This window comes from Oncorhynchus kisutch, linkage group LG22 (assembly GCF_002021735.2).
Source record: "Oncorhynchus kisutch isolate 150728-3 linkage group LG22, Okis_V2, whole genome shotgun sequence".
In the NCBI taxonomy this organism is placed as follows: domain Eukaryota; kingdom Metazoa; phylum Chordata; class Actinopteri; order Salmoniformes; family Salmonidae; genus Oncorhynchus; species Oncorhynchus kisutch.
In genome coordinates this window covers 55934146-55956573 of record NC_034195.2, presented here as the reverse complement: position 1 = coordinate 55956573, position 22428 = coordinate 55934146, and the positions used below count along the sequence as shown (strand labels likewise).

At 46.2% G+C, this 22428-nt stretch overlaps 1 protein-coding gene across 5 annotated transcripts in view; it reads left to right on the top strand.

The window, feature by feature from the left end:
* Nucleotides 1–21418, top strand: part of zmp:0000001167 (protein phosphatase 1 regulatory subunit 12A) — a 65880-nt gene extending 44462 nt beyond the window's left edge. For 2 of the 5 annotated variants that reach the window (XM_031801213.1, XM_031801210.1), the window contains 8 exons: nucleotides 5959–6087; nucleotides 6556–6849; nucleotides 10416–10477; nucleotides 11590–11656; nucleotides 13247–13351; nucleotides 14784–14834; nucleotides 15312–15362; nucleotides 19076–21410. In XM_031801213.1, coding sequence (XP_031657073.1) covers nucleotides 5959–6087; nucleotides 6556–6849; nucleotides 10416–10477; nucleotides 11590–11656; nucleotides 13247–13351; nucleotides 14784–14834; nucleotides 15312–15362; nucleotides 19076–19162 — 846 coding nt within the window. In that variant the 3' untranslated portion in view covers nucleotides 19163–21410. Of the gene's footprint in view, nucleotides 1–5958; nucleotides 6088–6555; nucleotides 6850–10415; nucleotides 10478–11589; nucleotides 11657–13246; nucleotides 13352–14783; nucleotides 14835–15311; nucleotides 15363–19075 lie in introns of all 5 variants that reach the window. The other 3 variants (XM_031801211.1, XM_031801212.1, XM_031801209.1) reach the window with 3 other exon arrangements.
* Nucleotides 21419–22428: the final 1010 nt, after the last annotated feature.

The following is a 22428-nucleotide window of genomic DNA, read 5'->3' as shown; positions in this document are numbered from 1 at the left end:
AAGCTGCTTAAAGTTAGAGAGGGAGATATACAGTTGAAGTCGGAAGTTTACATACACTTAGGTTGGAGTCATGCCTACTCCACAAATTTCTTGTTCACAAACTGTAGTTTTGGCAAGTCGGTTAGGCCATCTACTTTGTGCATGAGACGAGTCATTTTTCCAACAATTGTTTACAAGACAGATTATTTCACTTATAATTCACTGTATCACAATTCCAGTGGGTCAGAAGTTTACATACACTAAGTTGACTGTGCCTTTAAACAGCTTGGAAAATTCCAGAAAATTATGTCATGGCTTTAGAAGCTTCTGATAGGCTAATTGACATCATTTGAGTCAATTGGAGGTGTACCTGTGGATGTATTTCAAGGCCTACCTTCAAACTCAGTACATCTTTGGGAAAATCAAAAGAAATCAGCCAAGACCTCAGAAAAAAAATAGTAGACCTCCATAAGTCTGGTTAATCCCTGGGAGCAATTTCCAAACGCCTGAAGGTACCACGTTCATCTGTACAAACAATAGTGCGCAAGTATAAACACCATGGGACCACGCAGCCGTCATACTGCTCAGGAGGGAGACGCGCTCTGTCTCCTAGAGATGAACGTACTTTGGTGTGAAAAGTGCAAATCAACCCCAGAACAACAACAAAGGACCTTGTGAAGATGCTGGAGGAAACAGGTACAGAAGTATCTATATCCACAGTAAAACGAGTCCTATATCTACATAACCTGAAAGGCCGCTCAGCAAGGAAGAAGCCACTGCTCCAAAACCACCATAAAAATGCCAGACTACGGTTTGCAACTGCACATGGGGACAAAAATCATACTTTTTGGAGAAATGTCCTCTGGTCTGATGAAACAAAATAGAACTGTTTGGCAATAATGACCATCGTTATGTTTGGAGGAAAAAGGGGGAGGCTTGCAAGCCGAAGAACACCATCCCAACCGTGAAGCACGGGGGTGGCAGCCTCATGTTGTGGGGGTGCTTTGCTGCAGGAGGGACTGGTGCACTTCACAAAATAGATGGCATCATGAGACAGGAAAATTATGTAGATTTACAGAAGCAACATCTCAAGACCTGTCAGGAAGTTAAAGCTTGGTCGCAAATGGGTCTTCCAAATGGACAATGACCCCAAGCATACTTCCAAAGTTGTGGCAAAATGGCTTAAGGACAACAAAGTCAAGGTATTGGTGTGGCCATCAAAGTCCTGACCTCAATCCTGTAGACAATTTGTGAGCAGAACTGAAAAAGCCTTTAGCTGTTTCATGTCTTACGAATGGAGGTTGCTGTGTATTTGAACCCAATATAGATTGAATGGAGGTTGCTGTGTATTTTAACCCAATATAGATTGAATTGAAGAAGTGTAGGCTGCCTGTCAATCATTGTGCTCCATACTGTCAACAACGAAGACCAGGAAGTGGGGCTTTTATGGCTCAATCAAATTCATGCTGACTAAATAAAAGATCCATAGGCCTAATGGACAAATGATCAAACTCACACACTTTTTATAGACTTAAAGGGGCAATCTGTAGTTTCTACATCCATTTTTGGACATATAAATGAATGATATATATGTACCCATTGATTCTGGAAGTATTTCACTTTAAGATGCCTAATGAGCTTAGTTCAACTGTTATGAGAATCCAAAATAGAAAACAGTTTTTCAACCAATGTTTGTAAACATTGTATATGTAAACAGACATTGTATAGCCTCATAACATGGTTAAAATGGCTGGCAGTGCATCCGTAGTTATGTCAGTTTATCTGGTTCCATTTCTCCCTCCGCTTTATTGTTTCAACTGTGGATTCCCTTTAAACAGCTTAAAGGGTGGCGGCAGGGTAGCCTAGTGGTTAGAGTGGAGGGGCGGCAGGGTAGCCTAGTGGTTAGAGTGGAGGGTTGGCAGGGTAGCCTAGTGGTTAGAGTGGAGGGTTGGCAGGATAGCCTAGTGGTTAGAGTGGAGGGGCGGCAGGGTGGCCTAGTGGTTAGGGTGGAGGGTTGGCAGGGTAGCCTAGTGGTTAGAGTGGAGGGTTGGCAGGGTAGCCTAGTGGTTAGAGTGGAGGGTTGGCAGGTAGCCTAGTGGTTAGAGTGAAGGGGCGGCAGGGTAGCCTAGTGGTTAGAGTGGAGGGGCGGCAGGGTAGCCTGGTGGTTAGAGTGGAGGGGCGGCAGGGTAGCCTAGTGGTTAGAGTGGAGGGTTGGCAGGGTAGCCTAGTGGTTAGAGTGGAGGGTTGGCAGGGTAGCCTAGTGGTTAGAGTGGAGGGTTGGCAGGGTAGCCTAGTGGTTAGAGTGGAGGGTTGGCAGGGTAGCCTAGTGGTTAGAGTGAAGGGGCGGCAGGGTAGCCTGGTGGTTAGAGTGGAGGGGCGGCAGGGTAGCCTGGTGGTTAGAGTGGAGGGGCGGCAGGGTAGCCTAGTGGTTAGAGTGGAGGGTTGGCAGGGTGGCCTAGTGGTTAGAGTGGAGGGGCGGCAGGGTGGCCTAGTGGTTAGAGTGGAGGGGCGGCAGGGTGGCCTAGTGGTTAGAGTGGAGGGGCGGCAGGGTGGCCTAGTGGTTAGAGTGGAGGGGCGGCAGGGTGGCCTAGTGGTTAGAGTGGAGGGGCGGCAGGGTGGCCTAGTGGTTAGAGTGGAGGGGCGGCAGGTAGCCTAGTGGTTAGAGTGGAGGGGCGGCAGGGTAGCCTAGTGGTTAGAGTGGAGGGGCGGCAGGGTAGCCTAGTGGTTAGAGCGTTGGACTAGTAACCGAAAGGTTGCAAATTCAAATCCCCGAGCTGACAAGGTACAAAAATCTGTCGTTCTCCCCCTGAACAGGCAGTTAACCCACTGTTCCTAGACCAGTTAACCCACTGTTCCTAGACCAGTTTAACCCACTGTTCCTAGACCAGTTAACCCACTGTTCCTAGACCAGTTAACCCACTGTTCCTAGACCAGTTTAAACCACTGTTCCTAGACCAGTTAACCCACTGTTCCTAGACCAGTTAACCCACTGTTCCTAGACCAGTTAAACCACTGTTCCTAGACCAGTTAACCCACTGTTCCTAGACCAGTTAACCCACTGTTCCTAGACCAGTTAACCCACTGTTCCTAGACCAGTTAACCCACTGTTCCTAGACCAGTTAACCCACTGTTCCTAGACCAGTTAAACCACTGTTCCTAGACCAGTTAACCCACTGTTCCTAGACCAGTTAACCCACTGTTCCTAGACCAGTTAACCCACTGTTCCTAGACCAGTTAACCCACTGTTCCTAGACCAGTTAACCCACTGTTCCTAGACCAGTTAACCCACTGTTCCTAGACCAGTTAAACCACTGTTCCTAGACCAGTTAACCACTGTTCCTAGACCAGCTAACCACTGTTCCTAGACCAGTTAACCCACTGTTCCTAGACCAGTTAAACCACTGTTCCTAGACCAGTTAACCCACTGTTCCTAGACCAGTTAACCCACTGTTCCTAGACCAGTTAACCCACTGTTCCTAGACCAGTTAACCCACTGTTCCTAGACCAGTTAAACCACTGTTCCTAGACCAGTTAAACCACTGTTCCTAGACCAGTTAACCCACTGTTCCTAGACCAGTTAAACCACTGTTCCTAGACCAGTTAACCCCACTGTTCCTAGACCAGTTAACCCACTGTTCCTAGACCAGTTAAACCACTGTTCCTAGACCAGTTAACCCCACTGTTCCTAGACCAGTTAACCCACTGTTCCTAGACCAGTTAAACCACTGTTCCTAGACCAGTTAAACCACTGTTCCTAGACCAGTTAACCCACTGTTCCTAGACCAGTTAACCCCACTGTTCCTAGACCAGTTAACCCACTGATCCTAGACCAGTTAACCCACTGTTCCTAGACCAGTTAAACCACTGTTCCTAGACCAGTTAACCCACTGTTCCTAGACCAGTTAACCCACTGTTCCTAGACCAGTTAACCCACTGTTCCTAGACCAGTTAAACCACTGTTCCTATACCAGTTAACCCACTGTTCCTAGACCCAGTTAAACCACTGTTCCTAGACCAGTTAAACCACTGTTCCTAGACCAGTTAACCCACTGTTCCTAGACCAGTTAACCCACTGTTCCTAGACCAGTTAACCCCACTGTTCCTAGACCAGTTAACCCACTGTTCCTAGACCAGTTAACCCCACTGTTCCTAGACCAGTTAAACCACTGTTCCTAGACCAGTTAACCCACTGTTCCTAGACAGTTAACCCCACTGTTCCTAGACCAGTTAACCCACTGTTCCTAGACCAGTTAACCCCACTGTTCCTAGACCAGTTAACCCACTGTTCCTAGACCAGTTAACCCCACTGTTCCTAGACCAGTTAAACCACTGTTCCTAGACCAGTTAACCCACTGTTCCTAGACCAGTTAACCCACTGTTCCTAGACCAGTTAACCCACTGTTCCTAGACCAGTTAACCCCACTGTTCCTAGACCAGTTAAACCACTGTTCCTAGACCAGTTAACCCACTGTTCCTAGACCAGTTTAAACCACTGTTCCTAGACCAGTTAACCCACTGTTCCTAGACCAGTTAACCCACTGTTCCTAGACCAGTTAACCCACTGTTCCTAGACCAGTTAACCCACTGTTCCTAGACCAGTTAACCCACTGTTCCTAGACCAGTTAACCCACTGTTCCTAGGACCAGTTAACCCACTGTTCCTAGACCAGTTAACCCACTGTTCCTAGACCAGTTAACCCACTGTTCCTAGACCAGTTAACCAACTGTTCCTAGACCAGTTAACCCACTGTTCCTAGACCAGTTAACCCACTGTTCCTAGACCAGTTAACCCTCTGTTCCTAGACCAGTTAACCCACTGTTCCTAGACCAGTTAACCCACTGTTCCTAGACCAGTTAACCCACTGTTCCTAGACCAGTTAACCCACTGTTCCTAGACCAGTTAACCCACTGTTCCTAGACCAGTTAACCCACTGTTCCTAGACCAGTTAACCACTGTCCTAGACCAGTTAACCACTGTTCCTAGACCAGTTAACCCACTGTTCCTAGACCAGTTAAACCCACTGTTCCTAGACCAGTTAACCCACTGTTCCTAGACCAGTTAACCCACTGTTCCTAGACCAGTTAAACCACTGTTCCTAGACCAGTTAACCCACTGTTCCTAGACCAGTTAACCCACTGTTCCTAGACCAGTTAAACCCACTGTTCCTAGACCAGTTAACCCACTGTTCCTAGACCAGTTAACCCACTGTTCCTAGACCAGTTAACCCACTGTTCCTAGACCAGTTAAACCCACTGTTCCTAGACCAGTTAAACCCACTGTTCCTAGACCAGTTAAACCACTGTTCCTAGACCAGTTAACCCCACTGTTCCTAGGCCAGTTAACCCACTGTTCCTAGACCAGTTAACCCACTGTTCCTAGACCAGTTAACCCACTGTTCCTAGACCAGTTAACCCACTGTTCCTAGACCAGTTAACCCACTGTTCCTAGACCAGTTAACCCACTGTTCCTAGACCAGTTAACCCACTGTTCCTAGACCAGTTAACCCACTGTTCCTAGACCAGTTAACCCCACTGTTCCTAGACCAGTTAACCCCACTGTTCCTAGACCAGTTAACCCACTGTTCCTAGACCAGTTAACCCACTGTTCCTAGACCAGTTAACCCACTGTTCCTAGACCAGTTAACCCCACTGTTCCTAGACCAGTTAACCCACTGTTCCTAGACCAGTTAACCCACTGTTCCTAGACCAGTTAAACCACTGTTCCTAGACCAGTTAAACCACTGTTCCTAGACCAGTTAACCCACTGTTCCTAGACCAGTTAAACCACTGTTCCTAGACCAGTTAAACCACTGTTCCTAGACCAGTTAACCCACTGTTCCTAGACCAGTTAACCCACTGTTCCTAGACCGTCGTTGAAATAAGAATTAGTTTTTAACTGACTTGTTCAATAAAACATTTTAAATGATCAAAAAGTTACTGATTTAACATGAACAGCACCCTCTATCTGTTGTCCAATCAGGGCGTGACGCTCACAGACCTGCAGGAAGCTGACAAGACAATGAAGACAGCCCAGACGGACGAAGGGAGGGAGAAGACAAGGAAAGAGGAGGAGGAGGAGGCGGCCAATAAGAAGAGAGCAGAAGAGGGGGTGAGAGCAGTGTTTATATATGAGGGGGTGTACAACATCATGCAAGTGACGTCACCCACCACGGGACCTACTGTTGGCTAGGGTTTGACAACAGGCGGCCCTCGGGGCCTAAACCGGCCCTCTGATGTTTTTTCTTGGCCTCCCCAAGGTTGTTGAAAAAATATATACAAAAATAACTTGAATTTAATTTAGGAAAATCTGTTCCTAAGTTTTCCCAGGAATAAAAGAGATGTGATCGTGTCTCAATGTAATCCAGGTATGAAATACAATCTCTATTTTGGGGCTTAGTTGTGGTCATCCACTCAGATAAATATCGTCCCACGGCTGAATGTAGTTGACTACCCTGGGATTTTCTTGGTCAGTGGTATTGACGCTGCTGAGTTGTGTTGGTTGTGACTGTTACACCTGTATGTTGGATGTGATCTGTGTTTATGTATTCTGTTATGATTGTAGTATTATTGTCTTCAGGAGGTAAGCTGGAGGTCCCGTATCGCCAACCTGCAGAAGTCTGACCTGCTGGGGCTGACTCAACCGGATGGTACCTCTCGCCCCCCGACCTCTAGCCAGGAGACTAGTGGAGGGGAACGTGAGAGGTCCCGTATCGCCAACCTGCAGAAGTCTGACCTGCTGGGGCTGACTCAACCGGATGGTACCTCTCGCCCCCCGACCTCTAGCCAGGAGACTAGTGGAGGGGAACGTGAGAGCGACCGTATCGCCAGGGAGAGACGGAGGACCAGGAGGAGAGCTCAGAGGGCTGGAGAGGTGAGTGCATTGTAATCTGTCATAGCGATGCTTTATAACCAGGGGTTAGAACTGGTTCAGGGAACAGAACCAAAAACAGGAGGGGAAAAAACTCAAATGTTCAAGGAACAGAAACGGAACCAGGAACGAAAGTGATCTATACTGTTACAGAACTGTTATTTTAAAAGCATGGGAACCGGTTAATTACGTTATTTTAAGTTCTGGGCATTTTTTGGGTCCCACAAAAAACGCAACAAAGTGTCTATGCAAAACACCCCCTCTGTCACTCAGAAACTTGTTCCAGTGTCTGTGCTTGTTTAGGCTACCTGCCCCCTCTGAATCCCAGGCTACTGTAGCCCCTCCCCCTCTGAATCCCAGGCTACTGTAGCCCCTCCCCCCTCTGAATCCCAGGCTACTGTAGCCCCTCCCCCCCCTCTGAATCCCAGGCTACTGTAGCCCCTCCCCCCCTCTGAATCCCAGGCTACTGTAGCCCCTCCCCCCTCTGAAACAGGCTACTGTAGCCCCTCCCCCTCTGAAACAGGCTACTGTAGCCCCTCCCCCTCTGAATCCCGGGCTACTGTAGCCCCTCCCCCCTCTGAATCCCAGGCTACTGTAGCCCCTCCCCCCTCTGAAACAGGCTACTGTACTGACATTACAAGCATTATTCAGAAGATAGGGAGAGAGATTTTTGGATTAACTAGTACAAATACTATAGGCTTAGTGATCACGTTTCACTTTGGATTTCTTAACTACAAAAGGTAAGAAGTGTTTTTCATTCTGGTGTCACTCTGCACACACAATATTGTTAGCTAGTTAGCTAAAAAGACATTCAAGGTTCCTCCATAGAAGCCTCTTAGGTATAATTCTGTAGACCTAATTCAGATAATGATGTCATAACAAGATGCCCAGTGCTTCAAGCCTCTTCCTCAACCCTTTCTTGCTCTCTCCTCACCTGCAAAATTGCTCCACAAACAACACTTGTTTGACCATCATGCACCTGAGCAACTAGCTGACTGCCTCCATCTGCACTGATTGGTCTAAACAACTAGCTGACCTCCATCTGCACTGATTGGTCTAAACAACTAGCTGACCGCCTCCATCTGCACTGATTGGTCTAAACAACTAGCTGACCGCCTCCATCTGCACTGATTGGTCTAAACAACTAGCTGCCCTCCATCTGCACTGATTGGTCTAAACAACTAGCTGACTGCCTCCATCTGCACTGATTGGTCTAAACAACTAGCTGACAGCCTCCATCTGCACTGATTGGTCTAAACAACTAGCTGACCTTCTCCATCTGCACTGATTGGTCTAAACAACTAGCTGACCTTCTCCATCTGCACTGATTGGTCTAAACAACTAGCTGACAGCCTCCATCTGCACTGATTGGTCTAAACAACTAGCTGACATCCATCTGCACTGATTGGTCTAAACAACTAGCTGACCTCCATCTGCACTGATTGGTCTAAACAACTAGCTGACCTCCATCTGCACTGATTGGTCTAAACAACTAGCTGACCTTCTCCATCTGCACTGATTGGTCTAAACAACTAGCTGACCGTCTCCATCTGCACTGATTCGTCTAAACAACTAGCTGACCGCTTCCATCTGCACTAATTGGTCTAAACAACTAGCTGACCTCCTCCATCTGCACTGATTGGTCTAAACAACTAGCTGACCTCCTCCATCTGCACTGATTGGTCTAAACAACTAGCTGACCGCCTCCATCTGCACTGATTGGTCTAAACAACTAGCTGTTATCCATCTGCACTGATTGGTCTAAACAACTAGCTGACATCCATCTGCACTGATTGGTCTAAACAACTAGCCAACCTCCTCCATCTGCACTGATTGGTCTAAACAACTAGCTGACCTCCATCTGCACCGATTGGTCTAAACAACTAGCTGACCTCCATCTGCACCGATTGGTCTAAACAACTAGCTGACATCCATCTGCACTGATTGGTCTAAACAACTAGCTGACAGCTCCATCTGCACGGATTGGTCTAAACAACTAGCTGACAGCTCCATCTGCACGGATTGGTCTAAACAACTAGCTGACCTCAATCTGCACGGATTGGTCTAAACAACTAGCTGACCATCCTCCATCTGCACCGATTGGTCTAAACAACTAGCTGACAGCTCCATCTGCACGGATTGGTCTAAACAACTAGCTGACCTCCATCTGCACGGATTGGTCTAAACAACTAGCTGACCTCCTCCATCTGCACCGATTGGTCTAAACAACTAGCTGTTCTCCATCTGCACTGATTGGTCTAAACAACTAGCTGACATCCATCTGCACTGATTGGTCTAAACAACTAGCTGACAGCCTCCATCTGCACTGATTGGTCTAAACAACTAGCTGACAGCTCCATCTGCACTGATTGGTCTAAACAACTAGCCAACCTCTCCATCTGCACCGATTGGTCTAAACAACTAGCTGACCCCCTCCATCTGCACCGATTGGTCTAAACAACTAGCTGACATCCATCTGCACTGATTGGTCTAAACAACTAGCTGACAGCCTCCATCTGCACTGATTGGTATAAACAACTAGATTACATCCATCTGCACTTATTGGTCTAAACAACTAGCTGACCTTCTCCATCTGCACTGATTGGTCTAAACAACTAGCGGACCGCCTCCATCTGCACTGATTGGTCTAAACAACTAGCTGACCATCCTCCATCTGCACTGATTGGTCTAAACAACTAGCTGACCTCCTCCATCTGCACTGATTGGTCTAAACAACTAGCGGACCGCCTCCATCTGCACTAATTGGTCTAAACAATTAGCCGGCCTCCTCCATCTGCACTGATTGGTCTAAACAACTAGCCGACCTCTCCATCTGCACTGATTGGTCTAAACAACTAGCCGACCTCCTCCATCTGCACTGATTGGTCTAAACAACTAGCCGACCTTCCCTCCATCTGCACTGATTGGTCTAAACAACTAGCTGACATCCTCCATCTGCACTGATTGGTGAAGTCATTTAATGAGCTAAATGTGTAAAAATAAAACTGTTAATTTCACAGGTTAAAAAAGGAACCGAAAGGAACGATATAAACCGGTACTTTTTGGGGGTTCAAACCGGTTCAGAACTTTATATTGCTGGTCAGAACAGTGAAGAGAGTGGTTCTGTTCTGAACGAAACGATTGGTAAATAATGTCGGTTCCAACCCCTGTAACCCTATTAAAACCTTGCTCATAAGGATGACATCGCCTCCATATATGGGCAGCAGGAAGCAGAGCAGTTCAGAGCTTTGGGCTAGTAACCAAAAGACGACTAGGTAAAATATCTCTCTGTTCCCTTGAGCAAGGCTCATAACCCTCATTTCTCCTGCAAGGTGAGTGCATGAGCTAGTCCTGGTTATAACCTTTCAACAGGGCATTATAACCTGTCGTAGTCCTGTTTGTAACTGGTTACTAGGTTATATCCTGGTAATAACGTGTCATAATGAGGACATTGACATCCATAATGAGTGGTTATAAGGTTACTAGGTTTATATCCTGGTATTAACCTGTCGTAATGAGGACATTGACATCCATAATGTATTGACCTGCTGATATCTGTGGTCCTGTAGACTGATGACAATGAGCCCAGTGGAGAGGAGGGGTTTGGAGGCAGTGGGCGCGCCAGCACCAGGTATGGATCTGACCTTTACACTGTCTTGTTTCCTGACTGTCATAGTAGTGAGTCATTATAATATCTCTGTCCTGTTTCCTGACTGTCATAGTAGTGAGTCATTATAATATTTCTGTCCTGTTTCCTGACTGTCATAGTAGTGAGTCATTATAATGTCTCTGACCTTTTCCCTGACTGTCATTATAATATCTCTGACCTTTTCCCTGATTGTCATTATAATATCTCTGACCTTTTCCCTGACTGTCAATACAATATCTCTCACCTGTTTCCTGACTGTCAATACAATATCTCTGACCTGTTTCCTGACTGTCGTTATAATATCTCTGACCTGTTTCCTGACTGTCATAGTAGTGAGTCATTATAATATCTCTGACCTGTTTCCTGACTGTCATAGTCATTATAATATCTCTGACCTGTTTCCTGACTGTCATAGTAGTGAGTCATTATAATGTCTCTGTCCTGCTTCCTGACTGTCATTATAATATCTCTGTCCTGTTTCCTGACTGTCATAGTAGTGAGTCATTATAATATCTCTGTCCTGTTTCCTGACTGTCATAGTAGTGAGTCATTATAATATCTCTGTCCTGTTTCCTGACTGCCATAGTAGTGAGTCATTATAATGTCTCTGTCCTGTTTCCTGACTGTTATTATAATATCTCTGACCTTTTCCCTGACTGTCATAGTAGTGAGTCATTATAATATCTCTGTCCTGTTTCCTGACTGCCATAGTAGTGAGTCATTATAATATCTCTGTCCTGTTTCCTGACTGCCATAGTAGTGAGTCATTATAATATCTCTGACCTGTTTCCTGACTGTCATAGTAGTGAGTCATTATAATATCTCTGTCCTGTTTCCTGACTGTCATAGTAGTGAGTCATTATAATATCTCTGTCCTGTTTCCTGACTGTCATAGTAGTGAGTCATTATAATATCTCTGTCCTGTTTCCTGACTGTCATAGTAGTGAGTCATTATAATATCTCTGTCCTGTTTCCTGACTGTTATTATAATATCTCTGTCCTGTTTCCTGACTGTCATAGTAGTGAGTCATTATAATGTCTCTGTCCTGTTTCCTGACTGTCGTTATAATATCTCTGACCTGTGATTTACCCAGGTCTGACGTGTCATGTAACGACTGTATCGACAGAGGAGGAGGCTCTGAGACCAACGATTACAAGAAGGTAGGGACATGGAATAAAGTTTGAATGGTTGGAAGGGAGTCTCATCCTGATTGTTTTCAGACTCTTTCTCTCTCCATGTCTCCCGCTCTCTCTCCCTCTCTGTTTCCGTTTCTCGCTCTCTATAACTCCCTCTCTGTTTCCATTTCTCGCTCTCTATAACTCCCTCTCTGTTTCCATTTCTCGCTCTCTATAACTCTCTCTCTGTTTCCGTTTCTCGCTCTCTATAACTCCCTCTCTGTTTCCATTTCTCGCTCTCTATAACTCCTCTCTGTTTCCATTTCTCGCTCTCTATAACTCTCTCTCTGTTTCCGTTTCTCGCTCTCTATAACTCCCTCTCTGTTTCCATTTCTCGCTCTCTATAACTCCCTCTCTGTTTCCGTTTCTCGCTCTCTATAACTCCCTCTCTGTTTCCGTTTCTCGCTCTCTATAACTCCCTCTCTGTTTCCATTTCTCGCTCTCTATAACTCTCTCTCTGTTTCCATTTCTCGCTCTCTATAACTCTCTCTCTGTTTCCATTTCTCGCTCTCTATAACTCTCTCTCTGTTTCCGTTTTTCGCTCTCTATAACTCCCTCTCTGTTTCCATTTCCCGCTCTCAATAACTCTCTCTTTGTTTCTGTTTCCGTTTCTCGCTCTCTATAACTCCCTCTCTGTTTCCATTTCCCGCTCTCAATAACTCTCTCTTTGTTTCTGTTTCCGTTTCTCGCTCTCTATAACTCCCTCTCTGTTTCCGTTTCTCGCTCTCTATAACTCCCTCTCTGTTTCTGTTTCTCGCTCTCTATAACTCCCTCTCTGTTTCCGTTTCTCGCTCTCTATAACTCCCTCTCTGTTTCCGTTTCTCGCTCTCTATAACTCACTCTCTGTTTCCATTTCCCGCTCTCAATAACTCTCTCTTTGTTTCTGTTTCCGTTTCTCGCTCTCTATAACTCCCTCTCTGTTTCTATTTCTCGCTCTCTATAACTCTCTCTCTGTTTCCGTTTCTCGCTCTCTATAACTCCCTCTCTGTTTCCGTTTCTCGCTCTCTATAACTCCCTCTCTGTTTCCATTTCCCGCTCTCAATAACTCTCTCTTTGTTTCTGTTTCCGTTTCTCGCTCTCTATAACTCCCTCTCTGTTTCCGTTTCCCGCTCTCTATAACTCTCTCTCTGTTTCCGTTTCCCGCTCTCTATAACTCCCTCCCTTTCTGTTTCCGTTTCCCGCTCTCTATAACTCTCTCTCTGTTTCCGTTTCCCGCTCTCTATAACTCCCTCTCTGTTTCCGTTTCCCTCTCTCTCTCTCTTCCGCTCTCTATATATAACTCTCTCCCCCTCTGTTTCCGTTTCCCTCTCTCTCTCTCTTCCGCTCTCTATATATAACTCTCTCCCCCTCTGTTTCCGTTTCCCTCTCTCTCTCTCTTCCGCTCTCTATATATAACTCTCTCCCTCTCTCTCTGTTTCCGTTTCATGCTCTCTCTCACATGGATTGGCATTGTTTTTGCTATATATATATATAGTGGATGAAATTCTATTACAAACATTGCTTGTATTAGTAGAGTGGATAAAACATTAAAAAAAACATTTGTATGAATGAAAAAGTAATGTATTTCTGGCCCAGCTGTTTGAGGTGGTGTCCAGGGAGAATGGGCAACTCCAGTCTCAGCTGCAGGACACCCAGAGGACCGTCTCTCAGACTAGACTGGACCTGGACAAGGCTACCCAGGTCTGTCCCTCTCACTCATTGACTCACTCACCCCCCCCGGAGTGGACAAGGTTACCCAGGTCTCTCACACAGAGACACAGACAGTGTGGACAAGCCTAACCAGGTCTCTCACACAGAGACACAGACAGTGTGGACAAGCCTAACCAGGTCTCTCACACAGAGACACAGACAGTGTGGACAAGCCTAACCAGGTCTCTCACGCAGAGACACAGACAGTGTAGACAAGCCTGCTCAGGTCTCACACGCAGAGACACAGACCGACAAGCCTGCTCAGGTCTCACACACAGAGACACAGACAGACAGAGTGGACAAGCCTGCTCAGGTCTCACACACAGAGACACAGAACGACAGAGTCGACAAGCCTGCTCAGGTCTCACACACAGAGACACAGAACGACAGAGTCGACAAGCCTGCTCAGGTCTCACACACAGAGACACAGACAGACAGTGTGGACAAGCCTGCTCAGGACTCACACACAGAGACACAGAGACACAGACAGAGTGGACAAGCCTACTCATGTCTCACACACAGAGACACAGAGACACAGACAGAGTGGACAAGCCTGCTCAGGTCTCACACACAGAGACACAGACCGACAGAGTCGACAAGCCTGCTCAGGTCTCACACACAGAGACACAGACCGACAGAGTGGACAAGCCTGCTCAGGTCTCACACACAGAGACACAGACCGACAGAGTGGACAAGCCTGCTCAGGTCTCACACACAGAGACACAGACCGACAGAGTCGACAAGCCTAACCAGGTCTCACACACAGAGACACAGAGACACAGACAGAGTGGACAAGCCTGCTCAGGTCTCACACACAGAGACACAGACCGACAGAGTGGACAAGGCTACCCAGGTCTCACACACAGAGACACAGAGACACAGACAGACAGAGTGGACAAGCCTAACCAGGGCTCACACACAGAGACACAGACAGACAGAGACACAGAGACACAGACAGACAGTGTAGATAAGCCTAACCAGGTCATACGTTAAGGTTACATTGCTGTGTGTCTTCTATTGAAAATAACTGACAGGTAGTTTGGTCGCCTTCGAGTCGACCTGGGTACAGGAAAGGTGTACGGATAAGTAGTTTAGGTCAAGAGACTGTATAAAATCTTCACAATATGCTCGTTAGCATTTGGTTAACATTCTCTATGGGATTTTACATGTACTTGTTGGCATTGCTAACTTTTTTGGTGGACTGAGGCTGTGAGGTTAGAAAATAGTGCCCCTTGTGTTCAGTGGCGGTATTACAGAACATCCCGGAATGACAATGTGGAGACGTAACATACACTAACACCATTATACGTTTCATAATGACCATGATAAACAGTCTCCTACAGCATTTCAATGGAACTGCATACTGTATAACACATATTGCCATGAACAATGTTTCTGCTGGTCTGTGTGTTGTATCCTACAGAGACAGGAGCGCTTTAGTGATTGTTCAGCAATGCTAGAGATGGAGAAGAAGGTAAGTCTCTCCTTCCTGCCGTGTGTGGCTTGTGTTGTGTTATATGTACAGTAACTAGTGTCAAACACCTGATGCTGAGCCTGGCCTCACGACTGGCTACTGCTGCCTGAAACGCTTTCTTCGTTTCTTTCTCTCTCTCTCTCTCTCTCTCTCTCTCTCTCTGTCTCTCTCTCGGTCTCTCTCTCTCTGTCTCTCTGTCTCTCTCTCTCTCTCTCTGTCTCTGTTTCTCTGCCTCTCTTTCTCTCTCTCTGTCTCTGTTTCTCTGCCTCTCTTTCTCTGTTTCTCTGCCTCTCTTTCTCTCTGTCTGTCTCTGTCTCTCTTTCTCTCTCTGTCAATGTCTCTGTTTCTCTGTCTCTCTTTGTCAATGTCTCTGTTTCTCAGTCTTTCTGTCTCTCTCTGTCTCTTTCTCTGTCTCTTGTCTCTGTCTCTGTCAATGTCTCTCTCTGTATCTCTCACGCTCTCTCTGTCTCTCATCAGGAGCGTCGGATGTTGGAGCGGCGTGTGGCTGAGCTGGAGGCAGAGTTGAAGGTGAAAATACATCATCTCACCTGGGTTCAAATAGTATCCGAAATCTTTCAAATCCATTATCTGGGCTTGATTGAGATTGCCTGTTGCAATGGAACCAATAGAGAAGCCGTTTGCTAAACGCTCAAAGTATTTGAAAGATGAGCAGTAAGATGAACAGTAAGATGAGCAGAAAGATGAACAGTGAGATGAGCAGAAAGATGAACAGTGAGATGAGCAGAAAGATGAACAGTAAGATGAACAGTAAGATGAGCAGTAAGATGAACAGTAAGATGAGCAGAAAGATGAGCAGTATTTGAAAGATGAGCAGAAAGATGAGCAGTAAGATGAGCAGTATTTGAAAGATGAGCAGAAAGATGAGCAGTAAGATGAGCAGTACGATGAGCAGTAAGATGAGCAGTATTTTAAAGATGAGCAGTACGATGAGCAGTAAGATGAACAGTAAGATGAGCAGAAAGATGAGCAGTGAGATGAGCAGAAAGATGAGCAGAAAGATGAGCAGTAAGATGAGCAGTACGATGAACAGTAAGATGAGCAGTACGATGAACAGTAAGATGAGCAGTGAGATGAGCAGTAAGATGAGCAGAAAGATGAGCAGTAAGATGAGCAGTACGATGAGCAGTAAGATGAGCAGTATTTGAAAGATGAGCAGTAAGATGCCAGTAAGATGCCAGTAAGATGAGCAGCGAGATGCCAGTAAGGTGAGCAGTGAGATGCCAGTAAGATGAGCAGTGAGATGAGCAGTAAGATGAGCAGCGAGATGCCAGTAAGGTGAGCAGTGAGATGCCAGTAAGGTGAGCAGTAAGATGAGCAGAAAGATGAGCAGTATTTGAAAGATGAGCAGTAAGATGAGCAGCGAGATGCCAGTAAGGTGAGCAGTGAGATGCCAGTAAGGTGAGCAGTAAGATGAGCAGAAAGATGAGCAGTATTTGAAAGATGAGCAGTAAGATGAGCAGTATTTTAAAGATGAGCAGTAAGATGAGCAGAAAGATGACTGTCATAGTAGTGAGTCATTATAATATCTCTGACCTGCTTCCTGACTGTCATAGTAGTGAGTCATTATAATGTCTCTGACCTGCTTCCTGACTGTCATAGTAGTGAGTCATTATAATGTCTCTGACCTGCTTCCTGACTGTCATAGTAGTGAGTCATTATAATGTCTCTGACCTGCTTCCTGACTGTCATAGTAGTGAGTCATTATAATGTCTCTGACCTGCTTCCTGACTGTCATAGTAGTGAGTCATTATAATATCTCTGACCTGCTTCCTGACTGTCATAGTAGTGAGTCATTATAATGTCTCTGACCTGCTTCCTGACTGTCATAGTAGTGAGTCATTATAATGTCTCTGACCTGCTTCCTGACTGTCATAGTAGTGAGTCATTATAATGTCTCTGACCTGCTTCCTGACTGTCATAGTAGTGAGTCATTATAATATCTCTGACCTGCTTCCTGACTGTCATAGTAGTGAGTCATTATAATGTCTCTGACCTGCTTCCTGACTGTCATAGTAGTGAGTCATTATAATGTCTCTGACCTGCTTCCTGACTGTCATAGTAGTGAGTCATTATAATGTCTCTGACCTGCTTCCTGACTGTCATAGTAGTGAGTCATTATAATGTCTCTGACCTGCTTCCTGACTGTCATAGTAGTGAGTCATTATAATGTCTCTGACCTGCTTCCTGACTGTCATAGTAGTGAGTCATTATAATGTCTCTGACCTGCTTCCTGACTGTCATAGTAGTGAGTCATTATAATGTCTCTGACCTGCTTCCTGACTGTCATAGTAGTGAGTCATTATAATGTCTCTGACCTGCTTCCTGACTGTCATAGTAGTGAGTCATTATAATATCTCTTATGAGCAGTAAGATGAGCAGTATTTGAACCCAGCATTTATGCACACGCCTGATTACTGCTCACTGCTTCTTTCACAGCTTGTGCTGCAAACCACCAGTGTTGTAGGAGTACGTTGAGCCTGAGTCCGAAATTTCACCCTATTCCCTATATAGTGCACTACTTTAGACCAGAGCCCTATAGAACCCTATTCCCTATTATAGTGCACTACTTTAGACCAGGGCCCTATAGAACCCTATTCCCTATATAGTGCACTACTTTAGACCAGGGCCCTATAGAACCATATTCCCTATATAGTGCACTACATTTGTCCAGGGCCCTATAGAGTACCACAGTATGACTCATAATACCCATAAAACCTAGCAGTCAAATAGGGAAATGGTTCCAATTGTTCATTTCCATTCAATTCCATTCAATTCAATTCCATTCATTTTCCCATAGGGGATTTTAGAAACACTGATAACCGTGCAAATCTCTCTCGGACAATGTGGCTAATATTTAAGACCCAAACTGATCCTAGATCAGCACTCCTGATACTTAGACGCTTTGGGAACCCAGGCTCAGGGTGGTAGATCAAAGGTACTGCTATCCAATGGTCCTCCTTTCTCTCACATGTATTTCAGCCCAACAAACTGCTGAAGTCAGTGTTTGCGTCCCAAATGGTACTCATTTGGTAAAAAGTAGTGTACTTGGTATACCAAACATAAGGAACACACCTTCCTAATATTGCCCTCAGAACGGCCTCAATTCGTTGGGTCACGGACTCTACAAGGTGTCGAAAGCGTTCCACAGGGATGCTGGCCCATGTTGACTCCAATGCTTCCCACAGTGGTGTCAAGTTGGCTAGATGTCCTTTGGGTGGTGGACCATCCTTGATACACACAGGAAACCGTTGAGCGTGAAAAACCCAGCAGCGTTGCAGTTCTTGACAAACTCAAAAAGGTGCACCTGACACCAACTACCGTACCCTGTTCAAAGGCCCCTACTACTATACCCTGTTCAAAGGTACCTACCACCATACCCTGTTCAAAGGCACCTACTACCATACCCTGTTCAAAGGCACCTACTACCATAACCCTGTTCAAAGGCACCTACTACCATACCCTGTTCAAAGGCACCTACTACCATACCCTGTTCAAAGGCACCTACTACCATACCCTGTTCAAAGGCACCTACTACCATACCCTGTTCAAAGGCACCTACTACCATACCCTGTTCAAAGGCACCTACTACCATACCCTGTTCAAAGGTAACTACTACCATACCCTGTTCAAAGGCCCCTACTACCATACCCTGTTCAAAGGCACCTACTACCATACCCTGTTCAAAGGCACCTACTACCATACCCTGTTCAAAGACACCTACTACCATACCCTGTTCAAAGGCACCTACTACCATACCCTGTTCAAAGGCCCCTACTACCATACCCTGTTCAAAGGCACCTACTACCATACCCTGTTCAAAGACACCTACTACCATACCCTGTTCAAAGGCACCTACTACCATACCCTGTTCAAAGGCCCCTACTACCATACCCTGTTCAACTGGCACCTACTACCATACCCTGTTCAAAGGCACTGAAATATCTAGTCTTTCCCATTCACCCTCTGAATGGCACAAATACACAATCCATGTCTCAATTTTCTCAAGGCTTAAAAATCCTTCTTTAACCTGTCTCTTCCCCTTCATCTACACTGAATGAAGTGGATTTAACAGGTGACATCAATAAGGGATCATAGCTTTCACCTGGTCAGTCTGTCATGGAAAGAGCAGGTGTTCTTAATGTTTTGTATACTCAGTGTGTAGGGTGCATTGGCTGCATCTATCGTCAGTTTCTCAGCCAATAACAACTCTGTTTCTCTAGGTGCTCGGTGACCTGAGAGCTGACAACCAGAGGCTGAAAGACGAGAACGGAGCGCTGATCAGAGTCATCAGTAAACTCTCCAAATAGACGGAGAGAACGAGATACAACAGGGATGCCCCCTTGCTTCCTCCCCATCATCTCTCCCTCCTGTCCATCCACTCCTCCCAGTGCCAAAGAACAAGAGGGAGAGAGAGGTGGCGGGGGGGGGGAAACAGATGAAGAGCAGCAGGAGAATGTGGTAATCTAAACAGCTTGATGTGATTGATTATGACGTCTCTTATTCCTTAGTCCTCCTGACCGGTCGCCGTGGTTTGTCGTGTGTGTGTGTGTGCCTTATGCCCACTTTGAGGACAGCCATGACAACTGTGGTCATGACAACAACTCGCATAGTAGCAACGAGACGTGACAACAGCCAAATGCCCATGACAATGTGCACCAGGGGGAAAAACACCAATATGCACACAGACATGTATACTTCACACACACGACACACCCCTCCATGCACATTGGACCGGTCCAAGGCATCTTGTTCCCTTTACATCGACTCCATCCATAACATGGATCTATACCATAGACCATACCCTGGATCCATACCATAGACCATACCATAGACCATACCCTGGATCCATACCATAGACCATACCATGGATCCATACCATAGACCATACCCTGGATCCATTCCATAGACCATACCCTGGATCTATACCATAGACCATACCCTGGATCTATACCATAGACCATACCCTGGATCCATACCCTGGATCTATACCATAGACCATACCCTGGATCCATACCATAGACCATACCCTGGATCCATACCATAGACCATACCCTGGATCTACACCCTGGATCTATACCATAGACCATACCCTGGATCTACACCCTGGATCTATACCATAGACCATACCCTGGATCTATACCATAGACCATACCCTGGATCTATTCCATAGACTATGCCCTGGATCAATACCATAGACCATACCCTGGATCCATACCATAGACCACACCCTGGATCCATACCATAGACCATACCCTGGATCTATACCCTAGACCATACCCTGGATCCATTCCATAGACTATACCCTGGATCAATACCATAGACCATACCCTGGATCCATACCCTGGATCCATTCCATAGACTATACCCTGGATCAATACCATAGACCATACCCTGGATCCATACCATAGACCATACCCTGGATCCATACCATAGACCATACCCTGGATCTACACCCTGGATCTATACCATAGACCATACCCTGGATCTATACCATAGACCATACCCTGGATCTATACCATAGACCATACCCTGGATCCATTCCATAGACCATACCCTGGATCCATTCCATAGACCATACCCTGGATCCATTCCATAGACCATACCCTGGATCCATTCCATAGACCATACCCTGGATCTACACCCTGGATCCATACCTCTTAATCTGTCTTTCATCAATGTGTTTTGAACGCACCCTTCCTCCTCCTCACACACTACTAAAGTCCACATCCCAAATAGCACCCTATCCAATATGTAGTGGATTACTTTAGGGCTCTAGTCAAAAGTAGTGCACTAAATAGGGAATAGGGTGCCTTTTGAGGACGTTTCCAGACCACAGACACACTCCATGCTCCTTTAAATGACCACAGACAGAGCAGTCTGTTGACCACTGCACTTTACTTACAATCAGGCAGGCAAAGCTAAGCGATCACAGATCAGTGCAGCACCAGGCAAAGCTAAGCGATCACAGATCAGTGCAGAACCAGGCAAAGCTAAGCGATCACAGATAAGTGAGGCTTCGCCGCCATCCTGAGTCATACTATACAAAACAGCTCGTCTCCTACACGAATCTGCATCCCAATAATCTCTCCTATCTCCTGACGTGTGCACTCCGTCACAAATGTAAAAGTATTGGATAGGTGCAGGCTTCAAGGGGGTTTCACCATGTTCTTTGTACCGGGATGCCTAGGACACCCTCCTCAGGTTTCTATTGGCTAGGAAGGAGGGGGGGGGGGGGGGCTAGTTTACCACCTCAGACCTGATGATAGAGACTTGCTGTTCTGGATAAGCCTATATGTTATGCATTGTTTTTCATCATTATTATTATCATGATAAAATATTATTTTCATATTTTTTACATTTATCTGATGTCAATCTCTCCCGCTTTGAAAGGGAGGCAAATTGTTGGTTATCTATATGATATTACACATGTATAAATAAATAATATTAGTCATGAATGAATAATAACAACCTTCAGAAGTTAATTCATGTGTCCCCCCCCATGTTGGTCTAATATATTAAATGATGACGGAACCTAATAAACAAGGTGTGTGTGTGTGTCTGCATCCAGTGTTTGATTTCATTCTGTCTGTCTCCAGGGGTTGACTGTCTCCAGGGGTTGACTGTCTCCAGGGGTTGACTGTCTCCAGGGGTTGACTGACTCCAGGGGTTGACTGTGTGTCTGTCTCCAGGGGTTGACTGTCTCCAGGGGTTGACTGACTCCAGGGGTTGACTGTGTGTCTGTCTCCAGGGGTTGTCTGTCTCCAGGGGTTGACTGTCTCCAGGGGTTGACTGTCTCCAGGGGTTGACTGACTCCAGGGGTTGACTGTGTTTCTGTCTCCAGGGGTTGTCTGTCTCCAGGGGTTGTCTGTCTCCAGGGGTTGACTGACTCCAGGGGTTGACTGTCTCCAGGGGTTGACTGTTAATCTGTCTCCAGGGGTTGACTGACTCCAGGGGTTGACTGGGTTTGACTGTCTCCAGGGGTTGACTAACTCCAGGGGTTGACTGTTAATCTGTCTCCAGGGGTTGACTGGGTTTGACTGTCTCCAGGGGTTGACTGACTCCAGGGGTTGACTGTTAATCTGTCTCCAGGGGTTGACTGGGTTTGACTGTCTCCAGGGGTTGACTGTCTCCAGAGGTTGACTGTTAATCTGTCTCCAGGGGTTGACTGTTAATCTGTCTCCAGCGGTTGTCTGTCTCCAGGGGTTGACTGTTAATCTGTCTCCAGGGGTTGACTGTTAATCTGTCTCCAGGGGTTGACTGTTAATCTGTCTCCAGGGGTTATCTGTTAATTTGTCTCCAGGGGTTGACTGTTAATCTGTCTCCAGGGGTTGACTGTCTCCAGGGGTTGACTGACTCCAGGGGTTGACTGTGTGTCTGTCTCCAGGGGATGACTGTTAATCTGTCTCCAGCGGTTGTCTGTCTCCAGGGGTTGACTGTTAATCTGTCTCCAGGGGTTGACTGTTAATTTGTCTCCAGGGGTTGACTGTTAATCTGTCTCCAGGGGTTGTCTGTCTCCAGGGGTTGACTGACTCCAGGGGTTGACTGTTAATCTGTATCCAGGAGTTGACTGTCT